The sequence below is a fragment of the Maylandia zebra genome, linkage group LG6, assembly GCF_041146795.1.
Source record: "Maylandia zebra isolate NMK-2024a linkage group LG6, Mzebra_GT3a, whole genome shotgun sequence".
Classification (NCBI taxonomy): domain Eukaryota; kingdom Metazoa; phylum Chordata; class Actinopteri; order Cichliformes; family Cichlidae; genus Maylandia; species Maylandia zebra.
Genome location: NC_135172.1, coordinates 28,168,978 through 28,190,907, shown reverse-complemented (window position 1 = coordinate 28,190,907; position 21,930 = coordinate 28,168,978). Strand labels below are relative to the sequence as shown.

General features: G+C 44.9%; 1 protein-coding gene across 3 annotated transcripts in view; it reads right to left on the bottom strand.

Annotated features, from left to right (window-relative positions):
- The window catches only part of smarca4b (SWI/SNF related BAF chromatin remodeling complex subunit ATPase 4b), a 28,018-nt gene extending 6,132 nt beyond the window's left edge, over positions 1-21,886 (bottom strand). The window contains exons 1-31 of one of the 3 annotated variants that reach the window (XM_004567874.5): positions 21,691-21,886; positions 20,996-21,252; positions 20,095-20,227; positions 19,023-19,565; positions 18,724-18,822; positions 18,234-18,492; positions 17,133-17,259; positions 16,788-16,961; positions 16,519-16,692; positions 16,251-16,424; positions 16,090-16,137; positions 15,506-15,636; positions 13,294-13,351; positions 13,074-13,183; positions 12,812-12,959; positions 11,498-11,661; positions 11,316-11,382; positions 11,126-11,236; positions 10,316-10,558; positions 10,112-10,225; positions 9,845-9,952; positions 9,546-9,632; positions 9,273-9,319; positions 9,013-9,179; positions 8,724-8,887; positions 8,210-8,470; positions 8,049-8,126; positions 7,730-7,948; positions 7,322-7,584; positions 6,787-6,895; positions 6,537-6,638 (exon numbers count right to left, since the gene is read on the bottom strand). In XM_004567874.5, coding sequence (XP_004567931.1) covers positions 6,537-6,638; positions 6,787-6,895; positions 7,322-7,584; positions 7,730-7,948; positions 8,049-8,126; positions 8,210-8,470; positions 8,724-8,887; positions 9,013-9,179; positions 9,273-9,319; positions 9,546-9,632; positions 9,845-9,952; positions 10,112-10,225; positions 10,316-10,558; positions 11,126-11,236; positions 11,316-11,382; positions 11,498-11,661; positions 12,812-12,959; positions 13,074-13,183; positions 13,294-13,351; positions 15,506-15,636; positions 16,090-16,137; positions 16,251-16,424; positions 16,519-16,692; positions 16,788-16,961; positions 17,133-17,259; positions 18,234-18,492; positions 18,724-18,822; positions 19,023-19,565; positions 20,095-20,227; positions 20,996-21,211 — 4,698 coding nt within the window. In that variant the 5' untranslated portion in view covers positions 21,212-21,252; positions 21,691-21,886. Of the gene's footprint in view, positions 1-6,536; positions 6,639-6,786; positions 6,896-7,321; positions 7,585-7,729; positions 7,949-8,048; positions 8,127-8,209; positions 8,471-8,723; positions 8,888-9,012; positions 9,180-9,272; positions 9,320-9,545; positions 9,633-9,844; positions 9,953-10,111; positions 10,226-10,315; positions 10,559-10,770; positions 11,087-11,125; positions 11,237-11,315; positions 11,383-11,497; positions 11,662-12,811; positions 12,960-13,073; positions 13,184-13,293; positions 13,352-15,505; positions 15,637-16,089; positions 16,138-16,250; positions 16,425-16,518; positions 16,693-16,787; positions 16,962-17,132; positions 17,260-18,233; positions 18,493-18,723; positions 18,823-19,022; positions 19,566-20,094; positions 20,228-20,995; positions 21,253-21,690 lie in introns of those variants that run through there. The other 2 variants (XM_012923726.4, XM_076885009.1) reach the window with 2 other exon arrangements.
- Positions 21,887-21,930: the final 44 nt, after the last annotated feature.

Here is a 21,930-nt window from a genome sequence, read left to right as displayed (position 1 = left end):
GAGCCACTGTATGATCTATTGGAAGTTGAAGGTGCCAATGGGTTACCCGTGCCTTATTTGGGCTACATTAAAATCACCATCACCTTCCCAGAACAATTCCTGGGGAAGGAGTGTGATGTCCCAACCTTGGCCTTAGTGGTCCCAGACAGTGGAACATCTGGCTTTCATGTACTGATTGGTACTAACACCCTTGATGTGGCATATAACATGCACAAAGAGAAAGGTCCAGTGATCCACCACCCTTCAGCAGATGGCTACAAGACTGTGCTGAAAGTATTACAACTGCGACATGAACAATGTCATGACAGTAACATTGGAGTGGTGAGGATGCATGGGAAAGACAAGAAGGTTGTTCCGGCTGGAGAAACTGTTGTTTTAGAGGGAACTGTAGCAGTCAAGGGACTCCAGTCGGAGAAGTGTGCCATTGTGGAGTACCCTACATCATCTCTGCCTGGAGGACTTCTAGTAAAGACCTGCCTCCTTAACATACCGACCAGATCCCCATGCAGGCTACCAGTTGTGATTTCTAATGCGTCTGAGCACGACATCACTATTCCGGCCAAGAGCGTGATTGCTGAGCTCAATGCAATCCAGGCTATTCTACCGCACAAACAGAGTGCGATGGAGGGTCAGGAGCCAACCAAGCTACCTGGATCCAAGTCCCCTGATCAACATAAGCTGGTCTTTGACTTTGGGGAATCTCACATTTCTCCAGAGTGGAGAGACAGAATTGTGGAAAAGCTAAATGGATTGCCTGAAGTCTTTGCCATGAATGATATTGACTTTGGGAGGACAGATAAAGTAAAGCATCACATCAAGCTGTCTGACCAAACACCATTCAAGCACAGGGCCCGGCCAATCCACCCAAACGATTTGGAAGCCGTCAGAAAACATCTTCAAGAACTTCTTGATGCTGGAGTGATTCGTGAGAGCGAGTCTCCATTTTCATCTCCCATTGTTGTGGTCAGGAAGAAAAATGGTCAAGTTCGCCTCTGTATTGATTACAGGAAGTTGAACCTGCAGACAGTGAAGGATGCGTACGCATTCCCAAGGATGGACAACACTTTCACAGCACTCTCTGGTTCCAGGTGGTTCAGTGTTCTCGACCTCAAGTCTGGTTATTACCAGATTGAGGTTGATGAAGCTGATAAGCCCAAGACTGCCTTTGTCTGCCCGCTTGGTTTTTGGGAGTTTAATCGCATGCCTCAAGGAGTGACGAACGCCCCAAGTACCTTCCAGAGGCTGATGGAAAAGTGCATGGGCGACATGAACCTGAAGGAGGTTGTAGTTTTTCTGGATGACCTGATAGTCTTTTCAAAGACTTTAGAAGAACACGAAGCGAGACTCATCAAGGTTCTCAACCGGTTGAAGGAGTACGGGCTGAAGCTGTCTCCAGAAAAATGCAAGTTCTTCCAGTCTTCGGTTCGTTATCTGGGACATGTGGTGTCGGAGCGGGGAGTGGAAACAGACCCAGAGAAGATAGCAGCATTAAGGACCTGGCCAGTTCCTCACCGCCTAAAAGAGCTGAGAGCCTTCTTGGGATTCTGCGGGTACTATAGGAAGTTCATCAAAGGCTATTCAAGCATAGTAAAGCCTCTGAATGACCTGACATCGGGGTACCCACCTGTTCAGAAGCATTCCAAGTCAAAAGACAAGAGTGGGCAGTATTACCACCCAAAAGAACCATTTCTGGACCGTTGGACACCTGCTTGCCAGCAGGCCTTCGAAATGATTATAGACAAACTGACAACATCCCCAGTTCTAGCCTTTGCAGATCCCACGTTGCCCTACATCCTACACACGGATGCAAGCTCCACCGGCCTCGGAGCGGCCTTGTATCAGGAGCAGGAGGGGCAGCTGCGTGTTGTTGCCTACGCTAGCAGAGGGTTATCACGTAGTGAATCCCGCTACCCGGCTCACAAGCTTGAGTTCCTGGCATTGAAGTGGTCTGTGACAGAGAAGTTCAGTGACTATCTGTATGGCAATCAGTTTACGGTGGTCACTGACAGCAATCCTCTCACTTATATACTTACTTCTGCCAAGCTCGATGCAACCAGCTATAGGTGGCTGGCTGCACTCTCCACCTTCTCTTTTAAGCTCCAGTACCGCCCTGGGAAACAAAATGGAGATGCTGACGCATTGTCGAGACGCCCTCACGGCAATCTGCGTGATGACCTACCATCTCAGAAAGAGTGGGACAGGATACGTCGTTTCACTCAACATCACCTATCTGACCCAGGAGACATTGAAGTGGTTAATCCAGAGGTCGTTCAAGCCATTTGTGAGAGACAACTTATCTATTGCACCGACAATGCAATGGACTGCGATGGTAGTATCTCCCTGGTTGAAAGCCTGGCCATTTCTGCAGATGCGGTGCCTGACAGTTTTGGTCATGAGGACGGGCTTGGAGGACTACCCATCATCCCAAACCTTTCAGAAGAGGACCTCAGAGACAAGCAACGAGCTGATCAGTGCATTAAGCATGTCATTTCCCAGATTGAGCACGGAGTGAAACCACCATCTAGTCTAAGAACCGAGCTTCCAGATCTGCCTCTCTTGTTGAGAGAATTGAACAAGTTTGAGCTCCGAAATGGCATCCTCTATAGAACACGCCTAGAAGAGGGACACCCCCAACATCAGTTAGTCTTGCCTGAGGAACTTCGGGACGTGGTATTGACCAGTCTGCACGACGACATGGGTCACACGGGAAAGGAACGCACAGTGGATCTAGTCAGAGCTAGATTCTACTGGCCAAGAATGGCTTTGGACATTGAGAAGAAAATAAGGACGTGTACCAGGTGTGTGTGCAGGAAAGCTCTACCCGAGAGAGCTGCACCTCTGGTGAATATAACAACGACGCGACCACTCGAATTAGTATGTATGGACTTTTTGTCTGTTGAACCAGACAGAAGCAACACAAAGGACATCCTCGTGATCACTGATCACTTCACCAAGTATGCTGTAGCTGGACCGACACAAAATCAAAAGGCTCGAACAGTTGCAAAGTGGTTGTGGGACAATTTCATCATCCATTATGGATTCCCAGAGAAGCTGCACAGTGACCAAGGTCCTGATTTTGAGTCGCGGTTGATCAAGGAACTCTGTCAGATTGCGGGCATCCGCAAAACGCGAACAACACCATACCACCCGAGGGGCAACCCAGTGGAACGCTTCAACCGCACTCTATTAGACATGCTTGGCACTCTGGGAAGTCAAGAAAAATCTCACTGGAAGGACTTTGTAAAGCCGTTGGTCCACGCGTACAACTGTACCAGAAGTGAGGTGACTGGGTTCACACCATATGAACTAATGTTTGGACGCCAGCCAAGGTTGCCTGTCGACCTCGCATTTGGGTTACCAGTGAAAGAACAGCGACACAAGTCACATTCCCAATACGTACAAGACCTTAAATCTCGCCTTGAGCAGAGCTACAAAGTTGCCACAAGAACTGCTGCCAAGGTAGCTGAGAGGAATAAGATTCGGTTTGATAAGCGAGTGAGTCCTTCTGCTTTAGGCGTTGGCGACAGAGTACTCGTCAGAAACGTGCGTATCCGAGGAAAGCACAAGCTCGCTGATAAGTGGGAGTCCACAGTCCATGTGGTAGTAAAGAAAGCTGGAGACCTCCCAGTCTATACAGTTAGACCAGAGAACGGCGAGGGTCCCAAGCGCACGCTGCATCGTGACCTCTTACTCCCATGCGGATTTCTTGCCGCACCAACGGAGGAGCGTGCTCAGCCCAAACGAGCTAGAAAGCCTAGGACACGTCAGAATACTCCCAACAGGACAACGGAGCTTGACCAGTCTTCAGACGAGGAGGACATTGTTCCCATTGCCTGGTTCGAAACACAGCCAGTCTCTGAGACGACTGGGGGTGCTGCAAGGCAAAATGCCCCAAGAGACCTAGGTTCCAGTCACGCCAAGAGTAACCTGACATCAATCTCCGCTGAGTCAACGGAGGTTCCGGAAGGTGCCAATGTTATGCCTGATGCCACATCAATTTACCATGAAACAGATCAATGTGGCGATGAGCAGACTCCAGATGATGGTCAGACCTCACCTCCTGCTGCGGACGTACCAGCACCTGAACTCCATGAATCTGTGGGAGAAGCAAAGATGGATGATAGTGCATCCACTGAATCTGAGGGACAAAGGATGCTGCTGGATAGCAGTTCAGGAGAAGATGAGTTGTTTAACGAGGTCAAGGATTTGAGTGAGGACCAACCTAAAGAGATCCCAGTCCTCCCGGACAGGTTGGAGGATGTGATGAATGATCCTGGAACTGAAGGACAAGAGGAGAGTGGTGAAGTAGAGGAACGAGCTAACGCTGATATCCATGTCAGGAGGTCTGAGCGGGATCGTCAACCACCAATGAGGCTCGACTACACTGAATTGGGGAAACCAATTGTCACCGTGGTGAAGTCTTTCTTCCAAGGGTTGACCGATGTGTGGAATGACATGGTAAATGAAGGTGAAGCACCTGCTTCTTCCCTTGCCTTTCCCCCCAAGAAACATTTGTGTGAACCTTGTCATGCACAGGGACGTGCAAGAGTTCAGGAGGGGAGAGTGTAACCCACATCAGATTTGTGGGTTGTGCTGCTGCATAAGGTTGGAGGTGTAATTTTCCCTCCCTGCCGCTAGGAGGCGAGTATGCCTTGAGATGACTTTCTGTTAGTCAACATTTCCTGTTGTGGAAGCCATTACTCACGAGGCAACCGCTACTCACGAGGCAACCGCCAAATTAGCTGAAAGATCCTGGTAAGAAAAACTGAAATAAAAGTTAAATTCGCAATTTATCTTCACATACTAGCTGTTAACAGATGGCTATTTATTAGGATCTGAGATCTGTGAAATACGGCCGTGGGAAGCTGCGTCAGCTGGACGAGCTATCTCACCACGAGCTCCGGTAAGGGATGCTACATGAATGTTAGCGCCATAAAGACATGTAGTTGACTGCTGTCAATATATTTTCTGCTTTAAAAAATAAAACCAGTCGGAGTTGTGATATTTATGTTTAAAGTACTGTAAGATCACTGATGTGCAGATGTTTAATTTTAAGTGCTAAAGTATACATTAGAATGTGCCCAGCTAACCGCTAGTATTAAGTTACTGCTTAGCGATCTCTGTGTTCTAACATTACTGTGATTCATCTGAGTTTGTTAGCTTTCCAAAACGTTGGAGAAGCAGTAATATTGTCATGTAGTGCTTAAATGCACCCTTTCAGTTTTGTTGACTTAGAAGTTAATTCATTTGATGAAGATGCAAAAAGTTCATAAAATGTGATTATAAAATGTGAGGGATCTCATTACCCTGTTGATGTATTAATGTTTAAAGAAGTTGATATATTTTTCTGAGAAATAATTCAGGTTGAAATATCTGAAAAAAGAAGAACAGTTAAAAGCAAGCTGTTAAAAGGATAAATATGGGAGAGTGAATCTTATAAGTTTATTTATTCCCAAAAGGGTAAATATAAGGTATATTTTCTGTTGCACTAAGACCTTGTGTGATGTAACTCAAATTATTTTAGGATGGTTGAGACATTGTATAACTAAAATAATTTGTTATACTTGAGCAATACTTGACTGAAAGATGAGTGATGGAAGAAGAATAGATAAAATAGTAATGTATGCACTCTGCACTGTGTGCATAGATTGGTTTTTGACCAGGACTGGATCATTTGAGATCTGAACCCTGTGGGTTCAGTGGCGAGCCAATCCCGAGAGAGTGACTGTCGACGGACCCGAGTGCGGTGTGGCCAGCCGTGGGATCCATCTTCAGCGAACCTCAGGACTATTACTACCTTCCTTGATACAGATAAGACTAACACTTTAAAAATCTACCCGGGTAGTGTTCGAACCAATGGACAGAAACACACACACAAGGAACTCTAATTTCTCTTTCTAAAGAGAAGTGGACTGAGCAACGGGAGCGGAAGCTCTTTAATTGAAACTCTTTGGAGAATTTCCTTAAAGAGGATGTTGTTTTGATTTTATTTTTGGGCCCTTTAATGTGCGTTTGTGCACTGTAGGAAGCCGGCTTTAGACAGGCAGGGTTTGTAAACTTTACAACTTTCAATACAGTTTCTACTCAAATCACATCTATTCTATCATTGTGTGGTTCCTTCTCTGCTGATCCTTTCAAGGTTCCATAGTCTTACCTAGAACTTTCTGATACTGGTCCAAAGTCGTCGAGACAATAATTTAATGCATATCTCATGTTGTTTAATTGTAATACCTGTTACAAAAGCATTCAGCCTCAACACATCATTTAAACACTAATCATTTATCAGCAACTAGTAATTAAATGTCTGATACATTGCCCTGCATGATGAGTTTTCCGATGAGGTCTTTTATGCCTTAATGCGACCTCAGAGTGCTCGCTTTCGTCAGCTTTAATCAGGCTTCACTTTCAACTGTAATCCATCCACAGGAACTAATATGTACCAGTTAAATAACACAAATTCTGATTCAGATTTGTCTTGTGCAAGTAAAAAACAAATAAAACAGCAGGTGTTTTTCTATACAGCACATCTGTCTCACCAGCGACCCCTCCAGGTTGAAGGTCTGAGCATTCTGGAAGAGCAGCATGACGTCTCTCTCCAGGTCACCCAGACTGCGGTAGCGATGACTTCGAATCCTCTCCTAACATTGAAGACGCAGCACAAACATTGGGTATGTAAGCGAGAGAATAACACACCAAGCGAGTCTGTTAACCTTTAAACACGTTTTTTTTTAATGTGCTCTGCTGCAGGAATGAAAACATGTTACAAATAACACTATTTAATCTTACCTTGATCTTCCTGAAGTCTACCGGCTTGCGGATGAGTTCGTAGTACTCGGGCAGCTCTTTTCGAGACGGCAGCTGGATGAACACCTCGCTCAGCTGACGCCCACTGGCGCTGCAGGACATGACATTATTATCACGAGACCAAATATCTGAAATATGTCTGCAATATCAATCCAATTGATCATAGCTCTCAAAGCGAGTTTGCTGTTGGCTATTTATTAAAAGTGTTACAGGGTTTTTTGCCACCCCAGACACGTGAATGTGTTTAGTCCAGTCAAAATATAAACTGCCACCCCGGTCTTCCTAAAGACCAAACCTAACAACTGCTATCAGATCCTCTTATCATTATATACATTTGGCATAATCTTCAGTCTCAGCATTCATGAAATCACTTTGTGACATCATGGGGGCTACAATCTGGGGTTTTTACCCCTTTCTCATGACACAAAGAAAGCCTGGCAGGTTGAACTTTCTTTCTAAATAGACTAAAATGACTGAAAAAAAGTTTCAGATTTTCCACAATCACAATTTCTGCTACCTGTCTTTGTATTTGATGACAGCGTCCACAATTTTCTTCATCTTTTTTGTGAGGGTGGGAGGATTTGGTGAGAGTTTTTCGACAGGTGGCCGTCCCCTCTTCCTCTGCCTCTTCCCATCATCATCTTTATCCCCCCGTCCACGTCCCCCTATGGAAGAGGAGGGACCAGGGAGATCCAGGTCACGGTCTCGCTTCCTCTTGCGGGTCGTCTTTTTGTGCCGCACCTCTTCCTCCATCTCCTCCAGTGTGCCTTCCTCTATCGCCTGAACAGGGAAAGATACAGAGTGAGAGATTAGCATATAAGTGTTAAAATTACCCCCCCCCACACACACAAATTTGCCTTTTCCTCCAGAAAGCCAGTTAGTTTAGAAGCCAATTTATATCCTGAAATCTTTGTCTCAGGCGCACCTTGAGCCACTGCTTCTCAGTCAGCGAATCGCTGTAGTCCACTTCCTTCCGTTGTCGGGAACCTCGGCCAAACATTTTCTCCTCCTCTTCCTCACAGGTAAGTCGCTCAACCTCAGCATCGTCCTTCATGATCCACGTGGGCAGCTCGTCCTCCTCCATCAGCCGTGGTTTTCGTCGTGGGTTACGAGCCTCCTCGCGGCGTCGGTCCAGGTCCATACGCTACGGAAGCAAGAAGAAGAAAACACAGGGAAAGATGTGGGGACACAATATTATTGCGCGGTTGAATCTTTACCTCACATTCAAACACACAGAAACTCACCATGAACAGCTCGAACTCCTCTTCACTCCTAGCAATCATCTGGTTGACCGTCTCATCATCTGGCACCTCATCCTCCTCCTGAATACAGCAGACACACAATGGCAGGTAGAGCAGAGGAAAGCACACTCTTTAAATTGTGTGTTGGCGATGCACGCACACACATTCATGTGTAGGCACACGTCTTGACCCCAGACCTCGTCTTGCTCCTCGTGCTCCAGGATGGCCTGCAAAAAGGCCCTGCGCTCGTGGCTGGAAGACTTCTGGTCGAACATGCCGGCCTGGATAACTTTTTGATCCACATTTAGTTTGTATTTGGCCGCTGCCAGGATTTTCTCCTCGACACTGTTGACTGTACAGAGACGTAACACGCGTACCTCATTTTGCTGACCAATGCGGTGAGCTCTGTCCTGTGCCTGCAAGTCCTGGGTAGGAGAGAAAGATAAAGAAAGTTAAGCTGTGGAGCCCAAACCTTGCCATTTCTGCTTTCACTGTCAATAAATTGTGAACACTACAATATTAAATACTGAAACCTAAATATCTTCCCCAGTATTCTGAGGACAGACCCTGGACTTTTATCTTCAGCCTCTAAGTGCAAAAAAAAAAGGCAAATCAAAGCTGATATGAGCTTGAATGCTGATTTGATTAAAAAAAAATCAATATAAATATGCATCACACCTGATGTGGGTTCCAGTCGGAGTCAAAAATAACTACAGTGTCGGCAGACTGCAGATTGAGGCCGAGGCCTCCAGCCCTTGTGCTCAGGAGAAAAATAAAGTACTCTGACTCTGGGTCATTGAATGTCTTCAGTAACATTCCTCTATCCTCAGCCTTTGTTGTGCCTGAGAGGTATGAAGGTGGGAAATAAGAGGAAATGCAGGCAATAATTCACAAAAAAGATAAACCAAAGGGAAACTAATAAAAAGGGGACAACAAGAACTGATACGCATACAGATCAGTGTCTCACCATCCAGACGCAGGTATTTGAAGTTACGGTAGGCAAAGTAGTCCTCCATGATGGTCATGAGTGAGGTCATCTGACAGAAAAGCAGCACTTTGTGGTTTGTGGCTCTCAGCTTTGGCAGAATTCGATCCAGCACCTCAAACTTTCCCGATGCCCGATACAGGTCAGGACTGAGGGAGCGAAAGGAGGATATTTTTTTTACAAAGGCTGCAGTTTGTTTGTGTGTGTTTGAGATCAGGACCTAAAGAGGAAGCAGTACTTACCCCTGAACTATCCCACCAGAGAATCCTAAATGTTCAGAGAAGGATTCCTACAAACACAATGTACAACCGAACATTTCAGTTCAACGGTGGCTTTATTTTGATGACTGTTAGCTCACTGACACATCAAACAGAAGTCAGAAATGGCTGCTCTTATCCTCAGAAATTCTCTTTATTATAATAACAAAGAGAACCTCTGATGATAAGAGCAGGACTGAGAAACACAGGCAAATAACTACAGACAAAGTATTTATGTGTCGGGCTCGTCAGTGTTACCTCTATTTGCTGAAACATATAAGGGTGATTGCAGATCTTCCTCAGCTGCATGATGGTGTTCATCAGTGTCTTCGTGCCCCCTTTACCCTATTGACCGTGATATGATAAAAATGTTTTTACTGCTAATAACTGGGAAGTGTGGGGCGTGGACTTGAAGTACATGCAAAAAAAAAAATCCAACATGGAAAGAAAAGCGTCTGGACTTTCTTTCCAAGCTCCTTAGACTACGATGACCTGGATGACTGAGAACCTTCACAGACATAATACAATACAATACTTCAAATTATGTGTTCCTTCACCTTCTTGTCTTTCTCTGATCCATCAGTGAGCAGGACTCCCTTGGCCTGCATGTGCCTGTAGAGGACTCTCTGAAGAGAAGACATGTCACACTTGATCACATACTCCACCTGAGGGATAGGAGAAAAACATGTGTTTCCATTAAGCATGAATGCACAACATCAGAACAGAAAAACTTCATTTTCTATACGTCTCCTCAAGAAATGATGCTAAAGAAAACAAGAGCTGCTTAAACGGGATGTTGCCTTTACAGTGCGTGTGAAACATGCCTTTTCTGGAAGCTGTGCCTCCACCTCCTTCTTCAACCTCCGTAACAGGAAGGGGCGTAGCACTTTATGGAGACGACGAATAATCAGAATTGTCTCCTCTTCATTAAGGTCCACCTGAAGCGGAAGAAAGAGAAATTTCACACTCTTATTTAGCAAAACAGACCCCTGCTGCAACCTCAAAACTCTTCCCATATTTCTGCACACCTTCTCTCCAGTCATAGCGAAAGGGGCGTTAAACCACTGTTCGAAGGTGCTGCAGCACTTGAAGATAGTGGGCAAGAGGAAATTGAGCAGCGCCCACAGCTCAGGAAGTTTGTTCTGCAGCGGCGTCCCCGTCAGCAAGACGCGCCGCGGAGCAAGGTAATGGGTGTTCAGGACCTGGGTCAGTTTACAGTGGTGGTTTTTCATGCGGTGGCCTTCGTCTACAATCATGTACTTCCAACGGATCTGAAGGAAAGAAGAGGATCACGTGGGCGAAACCACAGTGCCAATACCCTGTATCACTGCTCCTGTCCAGCCACATCAAACCAATAACTGAAAGTGCGTAAAAGGAGGATTTTTTTTTGTCCACTTTGTCCTGATGACTCAAGTTGGCCCAGTCCCAGGCTAGTACCTGTAACCATCACATGGGAAAGCCTTGCCTGAAGCGCAACACCCACCTGTGAGCACAGTCAGGAACCCTATATGACTACATGAGTGCATAGCAGCATGATGGTCACAGAGGACAGTGGGAGACGTGGTTTACAGGTCGTGTCAGTGTGTTGCAGGACCTAGGAGAGAGAGCACTGAGATGCAGGGGGAGGTCAGATTGGCCAGACTCAAAAACTTTTAGAGGATTTGGGGGGATTTAAGGAGCCAAAGACACAAAAACCTTAAGTAAAACAGAAGTATGATAAATAAGGTATGAAAAGAAACAAAATGTTTTTAATCTGTAAAGAAAAATCTACGCCATCACAGCCTCAATGTGTTCGCTCATTTCCTTGAGTCCGTGTTTGTCCGTGCAGTCAAACTCACCTTGGCCAGTACTTGTTTGTCCTTGATGATGTACTCATAAGTGGTGAGCAAAACATTAAACTTGCCACTACGCAGCTGAGGGACAAACGCTCTTCTAGCAGCAGGAGACCCCTAAAAAAAAAGGTTCAATATCTCAATAATTCTTTAGAAGATTTTAAGATAAAGACAGGCACGCCCATTTTTGTGTTACCTTGTAAGACACTTTAACGACTGATGGCGCCCATTTGTCAAACTCATACACCCAGTTAGAAAGAGTTCTGTCAATGAGAGACAGCTTACGTGTAGTTAAACAATTTATTACCGGTACATTCGTCTTTATTTAAGTGCTGTGCAGGACTGAAACACTGTCATAGCAAAAGCGTGCGAGCTCACGAAAGAGGTACAATGATGAGGTAGGGTCCGTTGAGCCGTTTGTGCTCCATGAGGTATGTGATGAGAGCGATAGTCTGGATGGTTTTTCCCAGACCCATCTCATCGGCCAGGATCCCATTCAGGTTGTTGTTGTAAAGAGAAACCAGCCACTCCAAACCTTTAATCTGAAAGTCAAAAAAAAAGGAGGGGGTTATTTATTACTGCTTTGAAATCTGAGAGACTCTGTTTCCTATGATGTCCCACTTCAATGTAAAGTCCTACTTTTTAAGAATCTGCCAAAAAGGACACTCGCATAGAAAATCGTAAAAAAAACATCCCAAGAAAATAAGAAAACATTAATGTGGGCATTAAAGAAATACTTATTTTATTGAAACAAATAGAATATTGATGGCAATGGTATAAGAATCTATGGGGGTACACCTATAGTAGTTTTTGAGTGCATGCTGGACAGATGGCTCAACAAATCTATAAGATTTACTATAAATTAAAGAAAGAATTAATTGGGTCTGAACAAATTTGAGGAGAAAGGCTAACAGAAAAGGCAAAAATAATAGATAAGTAGTGGAAATAGTCAAAAGAAATTATGAAAGAATAAAATAGAAAACGTTAGCCCCCCCAATAGACCCTATGACAGCTGCCCCCCTAAAGAGAATAGATAGACGGATGCAAAATAGAAAAGCCTATATTAAAAAATTCTACCCCTTCCATCCATCCATTCACTTCCACTTATCCTTTTCAGGGTTGCAGGGGGCGCTGGACCCTATCCCAGCTATCATAGGGCGAGAGGCGGGGTACACCCTGGACAGGTGGCCAGTCTGTCGCAGGGCTAACACACAGAGACAAACAACCATTCGCACTCACATTCACTCCCACATTCACACCTATGGGCAATTTAGACTAATCAATTAACCTATCCCCACTGCCCACTACCCCTCCGCCTCAAATTAATTTGAAAATCCTACCTTGTTTTGTAAGAAAGAGCGTTTCTTTGTAAGTCAGCAAACTTACAAATTCAGCAGAGGATCAAATAATTATCTCCCCCACTGCATTTTGTAATAAAAAGCCTGAAAACCACTGAATTATGGCAACCTTCAAATTAATTCGCCTTTTAATGTCTCTATGTCTTTAATTAATATGGCAACAACCAGAAGAAGAAGCAGAGTAAGTGCATAATTTCCTTTGGGATTATTAAAGTATTCTGATGAAGTATAAACAATATCCAGTCCTGACCAGCGTGCAGCTAAAGATGTAAAATGTCTGAACTGCAGGATTTGTCAGTGCTTCGTGTACTTGCTTGTGCTTGTGCGTGTTCACCTGATACTGTTTAAGCTGCCCATTTATCAACAAGCTGGACTGTTTCTCCACCTTCTCTGTGACAGCGTGAGCCACAGAGTAATACGACTGGAGTCCTCGAGCAAACGCTGCACCACTATACTCATCGTCCACGTCCTGTTTAGCATTTCTGTAAAATGACACGTAAAGTCTTAATCAGTCACAAAATTAATGACATTTGGTGGAATTCGCTGTATTTAAACAGCACATACGTTGCACAAAAATGAACGTTACATGAACTCACTCAATGATGTGTCGGACGTCCACCTCTGACACATCTTCACTGTCTGGGTCTGTAATCTTCATCTTGTCCTCTACTGGAGCTGCCGAAGGCTGAGGCTCCTCTTCTTCCTCCTGAGAGACAGCATGTGAACTAAAAGTTGCTTTTAACTCCCACTGGATGAACGAATATGAAGTGGCTTCAAACACATCTCACAAAAAAATAAAAAAATAATTAAACCAACCTCCTCCTCTTCCTCCTCCTCGCTGTCTTCACTGTCTGAGCGGGGAGCCACCTCATATCTGGACAAATTTACATAAATACACTTTGAAAAAATTTGTCCCTTGATATTGTCCTTTAACGCTGAAAGTAGCTGTCAGGGAACGACAAAACCGCTGAATGACAAATAATGACAAAGAGAAGATGTTGCTGTTCTTGAACATTTTGAATAAGTGGGGCAGAAATGTATATATGAGACTATTTTGTTAAAAACTAAATTTCTCCAAATGATTTAATCATCCGTAAAGCTCAATCTCTATCTGTGCTGCGGGTGTCGTTATGCTCAGCTGTGTCATTTTAAGTAAATGCTAATCACTTGTACAGTTAGTATGTGGTTGTGTGAAATTTTGAACAATTGGACAGATCGCCAGTCTATCGCAGGGCTAACATACTGAGACAGAGTCAAAGGAGCTTGCAAAGAAAAGCGTCTGGACTTCTTTAAGTTGCTTGAAGACGTTTCACCTCTCATCCGAGAAGCTTCTTCAGTTCTAAGGTCAAATGGTGGAGAGTCCCAGATTAAAACCAAGTGGGAGTGACCCCCCACAGAGGGACAAAAGGACCCCCTGATGATCCTCTAATCGCCTGAGCTAAGGTGTGAAAATGGGTGTGGGTCTGGGGAGGGAACTCAAAACTGGATTATAGATGGTGTCAGGAGAGTCTTCTCCAAGCATTTCAGACCCAGCAACACGCTCAGACAGAAACTGGTTCACCCGAAAGACAAAACTCCTAAACACAAACTTAACAATGTGGTGTATGCTGTACAGTGCAGCGAGGAATGCCCAGACCTCTACATTGGAGAGACCAAACAGCCACTTCACAAGCGCATGGCACAACACAGAAGAGCCACCTCCACAGGACAAGACTCAGGAGTCCATCTGCATCTTAAGGATAAAGGACACTCTGTTGAGGATGCCAATGTTCACATTTTGGACAGAGAGGACAGATGGTTTGAAAGAGGAGTGAAAGAAGCCATCTATGTCCACTGTGAGCGACCATCTTTGAACAGAGGCGGGGGTTTATGACACCAACTCTCTGCCATCTATAATCCAGTTTTGAGATCCCTCCCCACACGCTTTAACACCCACTCACATCCTGAGGCCATCTGACCTCAGGAATTCGCATGATAAGGTGGGGCCAGGTTTCACAATGAGCTCACCTGAAACTCTGGCTGATTGGGACCCACACCCAGTTTCACACCTTGGCTCAGGCGATTAGAGGATCATCAGGGGGTCCTTTTGTCCCTCTTTGGGGGGATACTCCCACTAGGTTTAAATCTGGGACTCTCCACCATTTGACCTTAGAACTGAAGAAGCTTCTCGGATGAGAGGTGAAACGTCTTCAAGCAACTTAAAGAAGTCCAGACGCTTTTCTTTGCAAGCTCCTTTGATTACGATGACCTGGATGACTGAGAACCTTCACAGACATATACTGAGACAGACAACTATTTATACTCAAATTAACACCTAAGGCCAATTTAGAACCACCAGTAAAACTAACGTGCATGTCTTTGGACTGTGGAAGAAGCCGGAGCACCCAGAAAGCACCAACAGGGAGAACATGCAAACTCTAGACAGGAAGGCTCCAGCCAGCGAATTCAAACCCAGGACCTTGTTGCCACGAGATAACACGCCGCTCTTCCACCCCTTAACTAAAAGTGTTGTCTGTGCTGTGTGTTTTGTCTGTCCTAGACATAGCTTTTCACCAGATTTTTTTGTCCTTTGGTGCATTAAAAATAAAAGTAATACGCATATCTATACTCCTCAAAAGCTGTAGATCACTGCACATGAACTGAAATCAGTTAACAAAAGAAAAGAACAAAAGACAGGCTAGTTTGATGTTTTTTTTCTATGAAAAGTGTGGAGTCAACTGAAGAACCTTTGTAATGTAACGACATAATTGCAAGTGTAATGTAATTACAGTTTTAATGAATTTGAAATGAATTACACCCAACAGGCTGTGTGATATCACCATACCCTCAAACATCAAAGAATGATCCCTCTATCCTTGATCCTGAATGTTTGTGTTAAGATCTACCTAAGAGACTGTGTTCAGTATAAGACGTGCAGAAAAATTAATAACCTGTAAACATCATCTCTCTGGGCAATTGCATTAAAACATTTATACGTCTTTTCTATAAACATTTGCACAAGTTCCTTCCTCTTTGCATCCAGACTCACCCAGGGTTCATCTCCAGCCAAGTTTCCAGCTGTCCAGCTTTGGGAGCGTCCACCCCTGTCAGGATATTCCCACTGTCCACGTGGATGACCTTCACCGGCAGGTCACTCATCTGACTCGTCTCATCTAGAGGCTGCAGGAGTAGAGAGGGTTTGTTTAAGACTTTAAATGCCGACAGAGATTCAGATGGTTAATCACTGGCGCTGCAGCTATTTGATCAAACAAACAAGTTCACAGTATCAAGCAAATTCCCAATTATTTGTAATTCAGTACAACACGTGCTCTATAAATATTTTTTACAGCGAAACCACTTTGCTTTCTTGTTGTGATAAAGTCCAGGTGTTTATCATTGTGCTCAGTCAAATAGCGGGTGATATTTTGCTTGTTTTCCGAGTAGCAAAAGGCTTTTGTTTGGTCTCCTGTTGCGGGTTACCATGTCATGTGATGTCAGCGCCGTTTGTGCCTGATGAGAATCGAGCTGAAGAAATGATTCCCCGCAGTGAACAGTGACTTAAAACTGCAGCTTCTACTCCTGTACCATGTCTTTATCTCTACAGTCTTCATTAAGGCTTCTGCATTTGCTCACCTCTCCATCAGGACCCATAGCAGGAGTCTGACCCTCTGCATTCTCCACCTGCAACATAAGGGAAAAATAAGTAATCAGGTTATACGTGACAGAACATAATCAGAAACAAAAATCAGTGTTACGCAGACTTTACAGTGGAGTGTCTGTGTTTGTCGATGTACCTTCTTCTTTTTCTTTTTCTTCTTTTTCTTCTCCTTGAGGGCCTGTGCAGCTTTGTGAGCTCGGACCAGCTCTGTGAGGTTTGCAACGTACTCGTCGGTCTGCTGCAGCAGGTAGGCCAAGCGCTTATCCTTCTTCTGGTCGATGAGTTTGCGGTAGCCCTCCTCATCCTCAGCCTGGGTAAAAAATATGGTACAATGTGTAGGAGGGATTTGTGTACTGCTACGTTCGTGATGGGCATTAAGTGATATTATAGTTTCTTCTTTTTACCATGAGCCTCCTCATCCTCTCTTTCTCAATACGCTCATTCTCCTTCTTCTGCTCCCGCTCGGTGTTGGCGTGGTAGGTGGCCACAGCTTTGGTCAGTTTCTGGATTTTGCCTGTGATCGAACGGTGGTACTCCTTGAAGTCTTTGGCGTGCTGAAGGATGCTGTTGAGGTACTCCTTTGTTTAGATTGGATGAAGGACAGAAAGAGATTATCAGTGAGAAGCAAAACTTTAAAAAAATATCACAGTTAACCTCGAAGTTTGGGCTCAACCTGATGTTTTTGTCTACGTTTGCGTTCTTGTTCAATCTTCTGCTGTTTCTCCAGTTTCTCTGTGATGCGGGCTTCGCGGAGAGACTGTCGCTTGCTTCGCTTGTAGGCCTTGGCATCAAGGGCGGTCTCTAGAGCTGTGTCACGGCGCATACACACCACCACCTCTTGACGCAGCTTTTGGGGAGAGAGAGACACAATAGAAAACACACAGAAAATGTAAACTCACCAGCAGAACCATCCACACTGAAAACACACACACAAACCGTAATGGTCTCTGATTCACCATAACTGCCAACGATGCATTACTGTTAAGGTTCGAGGTGAGGATGTGACTGTAGTGCATACCTGTCTCTGGAAGTTAAGTAGTCGCAGGGCTTTGAGCTCTATGGTGGCTTTGGTTCGTAAATCACCAGCCAGAGAACCCGGTAGATTCTCTAGCTCAGCAATGCGATGGGTTATACGAGCTTGTAACCTGAAGAAGCAGGTACAACGAGTAGTTATATCCCAGAAAAAAATGTTGTTTGTGCAGGAGCTGATGGTGAGAATTATGAAACATCAAAACCACAACTACCATAGCACACAGAAGAGAAAAGGTACTACTGAGATATTAACAGCCTTTAGTCTAGGTGTGTAGAAGTATGCTAACACTAACATTGTGCCATACAACTAAATAAGCACTAGAAAACCAAAGTTCCTTTCAGAGAGAGGGGTGCATTGAAACCAGGACAAAAACAAAATCACTTTGCAACTGTGTGAAGTGTTTGAGGTGTTGGAGTCGAGAACTTTGCCAGTGGAGTGCCGACATCTTTAAAAGATTTACAGATGACATGCTAGGTCCTTACTCCAATGAGCTGTCAATCATTTAAATAAAAGAACTGATGACATATTACACAACGCAGAGGCAACTTAGTGCAGGCACGAGTACTCATGTATGGGCTTTGAACTTTAGCTTTAACTTTGGTGTGACTTATGCAAACAAGTTTGAAAGTCATGAGGTTTGTGATCACTGCCATCTGTTTGTCTCCTGGTCAGAAAGATTACATAGAAAGAGTCGAGCCAAATTTGTGGGAATTTGGTGGAAAGGCAAGTGGAAAAGGAAGAAATGATTCAATTCTGGTGTGGAAAAAACAGCAAAACTGGGTTTGATAGAAGATTTGCTTCCCAAATGTCGATGCAAAAAAATGATGTATTGTTTTGTACTTTTGATTTTTTTGTACTATATTATAAACATAAGATAGAAAATATACAAGAAAAAGCTTGTGGTAAATATTATATGCTTTAAAAGTTTTAACACAAAGTAAAGTAGGCCATCTCTAAATATATGTACTGATTATGGTACATATACAACCCTTAAGAGTCAGATAACTAAAGCTCAATTTAGCTATTTTGTTCAACAGATAAATAAATGGGACAGAGGATAGCGCATCCCCCAAAAGACTTGGTTACCTGTACTCCCTCTCCTGCAGTATCTCCACGGGGTCGAGGCCACAGGGTTTCTGAATGGGTGTAATGCGGTTCTGTTTGGCATGGTAAGGCATCATGGGAGTAGGCTGCGCAGGCTGGCCGGGAGACTGGGTCTGCGGGGGCATCACCGGGGAGGCAGCCGGCGGAACTGAAGGGGGAGCAGGAGATGGCCGGCCAGTGGGCTGAGGGGGGATGAGTTTTTGTGGAGCGTTAGAGGGGGCTGCTGCATTCACCATCGGGCCTGGAGGAAAGTGTAGTGAGGAAAAGTCACTGTGGTCTACACAAAATGATGAACGTCTAAAGGAAAATTAGGAATTACAGCAGAACTAACACTGTACGACAGCATAGTTCATCTCCTCTATCAGCACTTAGTCGGCCGTTTTTACACTAACAGCCTAACTAGGTTTCAACAAAGATGCTCCTAGTGAAGAGACAGTCAGTTTTCACAAGGTCTTATAGCAGCACCACGTACCTTCGGGCCATGACTTGGGAGGTCCATTAGTATTTTGACCCTGCATCCCAACTGGGGTTCCTGATGGGCCGGGGGGAGGCATATTTGGACCCATCATTCCTAAGAAATCAAAGAATGCAGATTGAATACGGCTGATATCCATAACAAGGCCTTGTTAAAATTTTAGAAACAATACTGTGGGAGATTTATGAAACGCTGAGGAAGACTTAAAGTGGAGGTGTGAATTAGTCTTCTATGTATTCACCCTCAGGTTATAAGAAACAGTACTGCTATTTCGGACATTCCTCATGCTTGCTCACCGTGACCTCGGCTGTAGCCTGAGCCCATTGGCCCTGGCCCTGGTCCTGTTGGACCACCTCCTGGCCCTCCTCCAGCTCCGGGAGCCAGACTAGGCATGGGCTGCTGCATCCCTGGCATTGGCCTCTTTCCTTGGACAGCTATTTGAAGGTGGTCTGGGAGGGGCTGTCCCCGGGCTAGCATCTTATAAGCCATGATCTGGGCTCTAAGTTGGTGAAGCTGGTTCTGGTTAAAGGGAGTTGGACCACCAGGACCTCCAGGTCCCGCAGGGCCGCTGGTATCAAGGCCAGGACCAAGGCTAGGGACACTGGGGCCAAGACTGGGTCCAGGGCTTGGACCTGGTCCAGAACTGCCTGGAGGGACGGGTCGGTTATTAGGACCCAAAATGTGCTGATCTCCACTGGAGCCATCTAATGGTGTAGAGGCAGAGCCAGGACCACCAGAGGAAGAGGAGGAAGATGATGAGGGCATAAGGGGCCCAGAGGGGGGACCATTTGAAGGGATGGGACTTGAGTGATCAGAGCCACCTAATGGAGAGTGGTAGCCTGGAATACACAGAGAAAAAGGCAGGCAGGTAGAGAGAATCACTCTCTACGGGTCCTCAAAGGAAAATTTGATAATAATCTTACAGTCTTCAAGCCAAGCACAAAACACAAAACTTATCATCGTACCAAACCTGAGGCAAACTCTAACAAACAATAAATTATTGTCTAAATTTGATCAAATCCTGGATTATTATTATTATTGTTATAATTATTTCCAGGAGATTGTTAACTGTGATTCACCACGTTAAGCCTGTCTATATCCCATCCTTACAGCACAGAGCAGGCTGTCTTTGTCTGAGCCAGACTGAGCCATGACAGTTGTATATCATTCAGTATTTCAATAATGAAACAGTGAAACGGTTTTCATGGTTCATGTTACAGCTGGTGACAACAGAGACACTCCCTTCTGAGCCAGTCAGGACACATAGTCACACCACTGCCGTTAAGTCATGCTTAAAAGCCGTCACATGTCTTACGCAATGTAGGAATTAAGCAAATTGCTTAAGAATGGTTTAGGTAACATGCCTACCTTGTGAGTGTTGGTCTAGAGGACTGGGTGGGGGGCCCATACCACTGTGCCCGCCCTGTCTCACTGACAGTCCCTTCATCTGACTTAAACGGCTCTCCTCACTCAAGCTTTTCTCGTGCAAACCCTCCATGGGCTGTGGGAGGAATCAGACAGTACTGAAGTTAAACACTATCAGTTTTGTCAAAAGTCGCCATTGCAGAGGATTTGCAGAAGTTTCACTGAGTTAAAAAGCAAATACCAAAGGCAAAACTTAAGTAAGCAGAAGCATAGTTATATGAAAAAAAAAACATGTAGAGTAAGAGCAGTTAACCAATGTCAAGTCAAACATGTTCGATTTTTGGGTCAAATATGGAAGAGGAGCATTGATTGCTCACAGGCACAGGTGCTACTTAGTGCATATCAAGTTTTCAACTCTCAGTGAATAATAATGTTTAGAAAAAAAACACTGAAATAAATCACGTACCCGTAGTTAGTGGAACAAATCAATGGTTTTCTTAGGTTAAATATTTCTGATACATTCTCCTTCAAGCTTAGCTAGTAGTTAATCATTTATTTAGTGAATAAATATTAGATAATATGTGTGTCTATTAACATTATACTGATATTTAGATCTAATAACTACAAAGAGCAAAATTAAGCATGATGAAAACATCAAATTTAAATGAAGATGGAAATCTGAAGATGAAAATGCTTGAAAGCTTTGCTGTACATGTGCATCATCTACACTTCATTCTTAAGCAAGTGAAATTAATGTTTAAATCCTTTCTGTTTAAGAGTCACTGTAAATATGTAGCAATGAGGTTTAAAAAGTAATTGCTGACAAACTGCGGTTCCCTAAAGGACGGCAACACGAGCAGCTGCTGAGAGCGTCTCACTGGGACTGCTGCCTGAATGCCCTTACTTTGTGCAGAGGGTGCATGCTGTCCGGGCCATATCCAGAGGGCCCTGGCTGGGAGTGTCCAGAGGAGGGAGGACCAGGGCTGGGGCCCATCATACTGTGAGAGGAGCCTGGGGAGGGTCCGGGGCTGGGGCCAAGCATAGCCCCAGGAGAAGGACCCGGACCAGGGGAGGGACCAGGGCGAGGGGTGCCTCCCATGGGGGGATCAGGTGTTGACATGATCGCCTGGGATCTCCTGCTCCTGGATGAGCAGGAGGGACCTGAGAGAAGGAAGAGAAATGACAAATTTCAGTAAGAGGGCAATGAAATATGCACCAATTACTTATCTGAGAAGGAAGTAATAAGGTTTTGGTTTGGACAATTAAAAAATCATGGCAATAAAGTCTGCATATGACTTCAGCTGCATTTCTAATAAATGATGAGGGTGCACAGTCTTTGCGGGATAGGGGTGAATTTTTGTCCAGCCTATCAGATGTAGACTCTCTGCTCGCCAGCTGCGCTGCACCAAATCACCCGTTGCGCGCATATGCAATTACAGCTGCCGGGTCTACCACTGAACTTGAGCTGAAGACGGGGAAATACAGTAAATTATGCACAAGAGCCCGTGCTGCTGAGAATCTTTTCACTCTGGCATGAAAGGGTGTCTCGTTAAATATAAAAAAGGGGAATGGCGGACTGTGCTTGTGCGACAGACCTACCCGCATCAACAGGATTGGCAGTCCTGGGTGGATTTCTGCGCTCCCGAGCTGATATTTGCGGGTGATGAAGGAAGATGCAGCAGTTGTCGCAATTAGCCTACTCACCCTCTTTGTAATCTGCCTGCAAGCGTTGATTTCTTTCACCGACGTGGCTCGAGCGCCCCCCTCCACAGCTCCTATGACCGAATGTCTAGTCACGGCCGCACGGCAGCGCGCATGCGTGCGCAGAGACGGCAAACC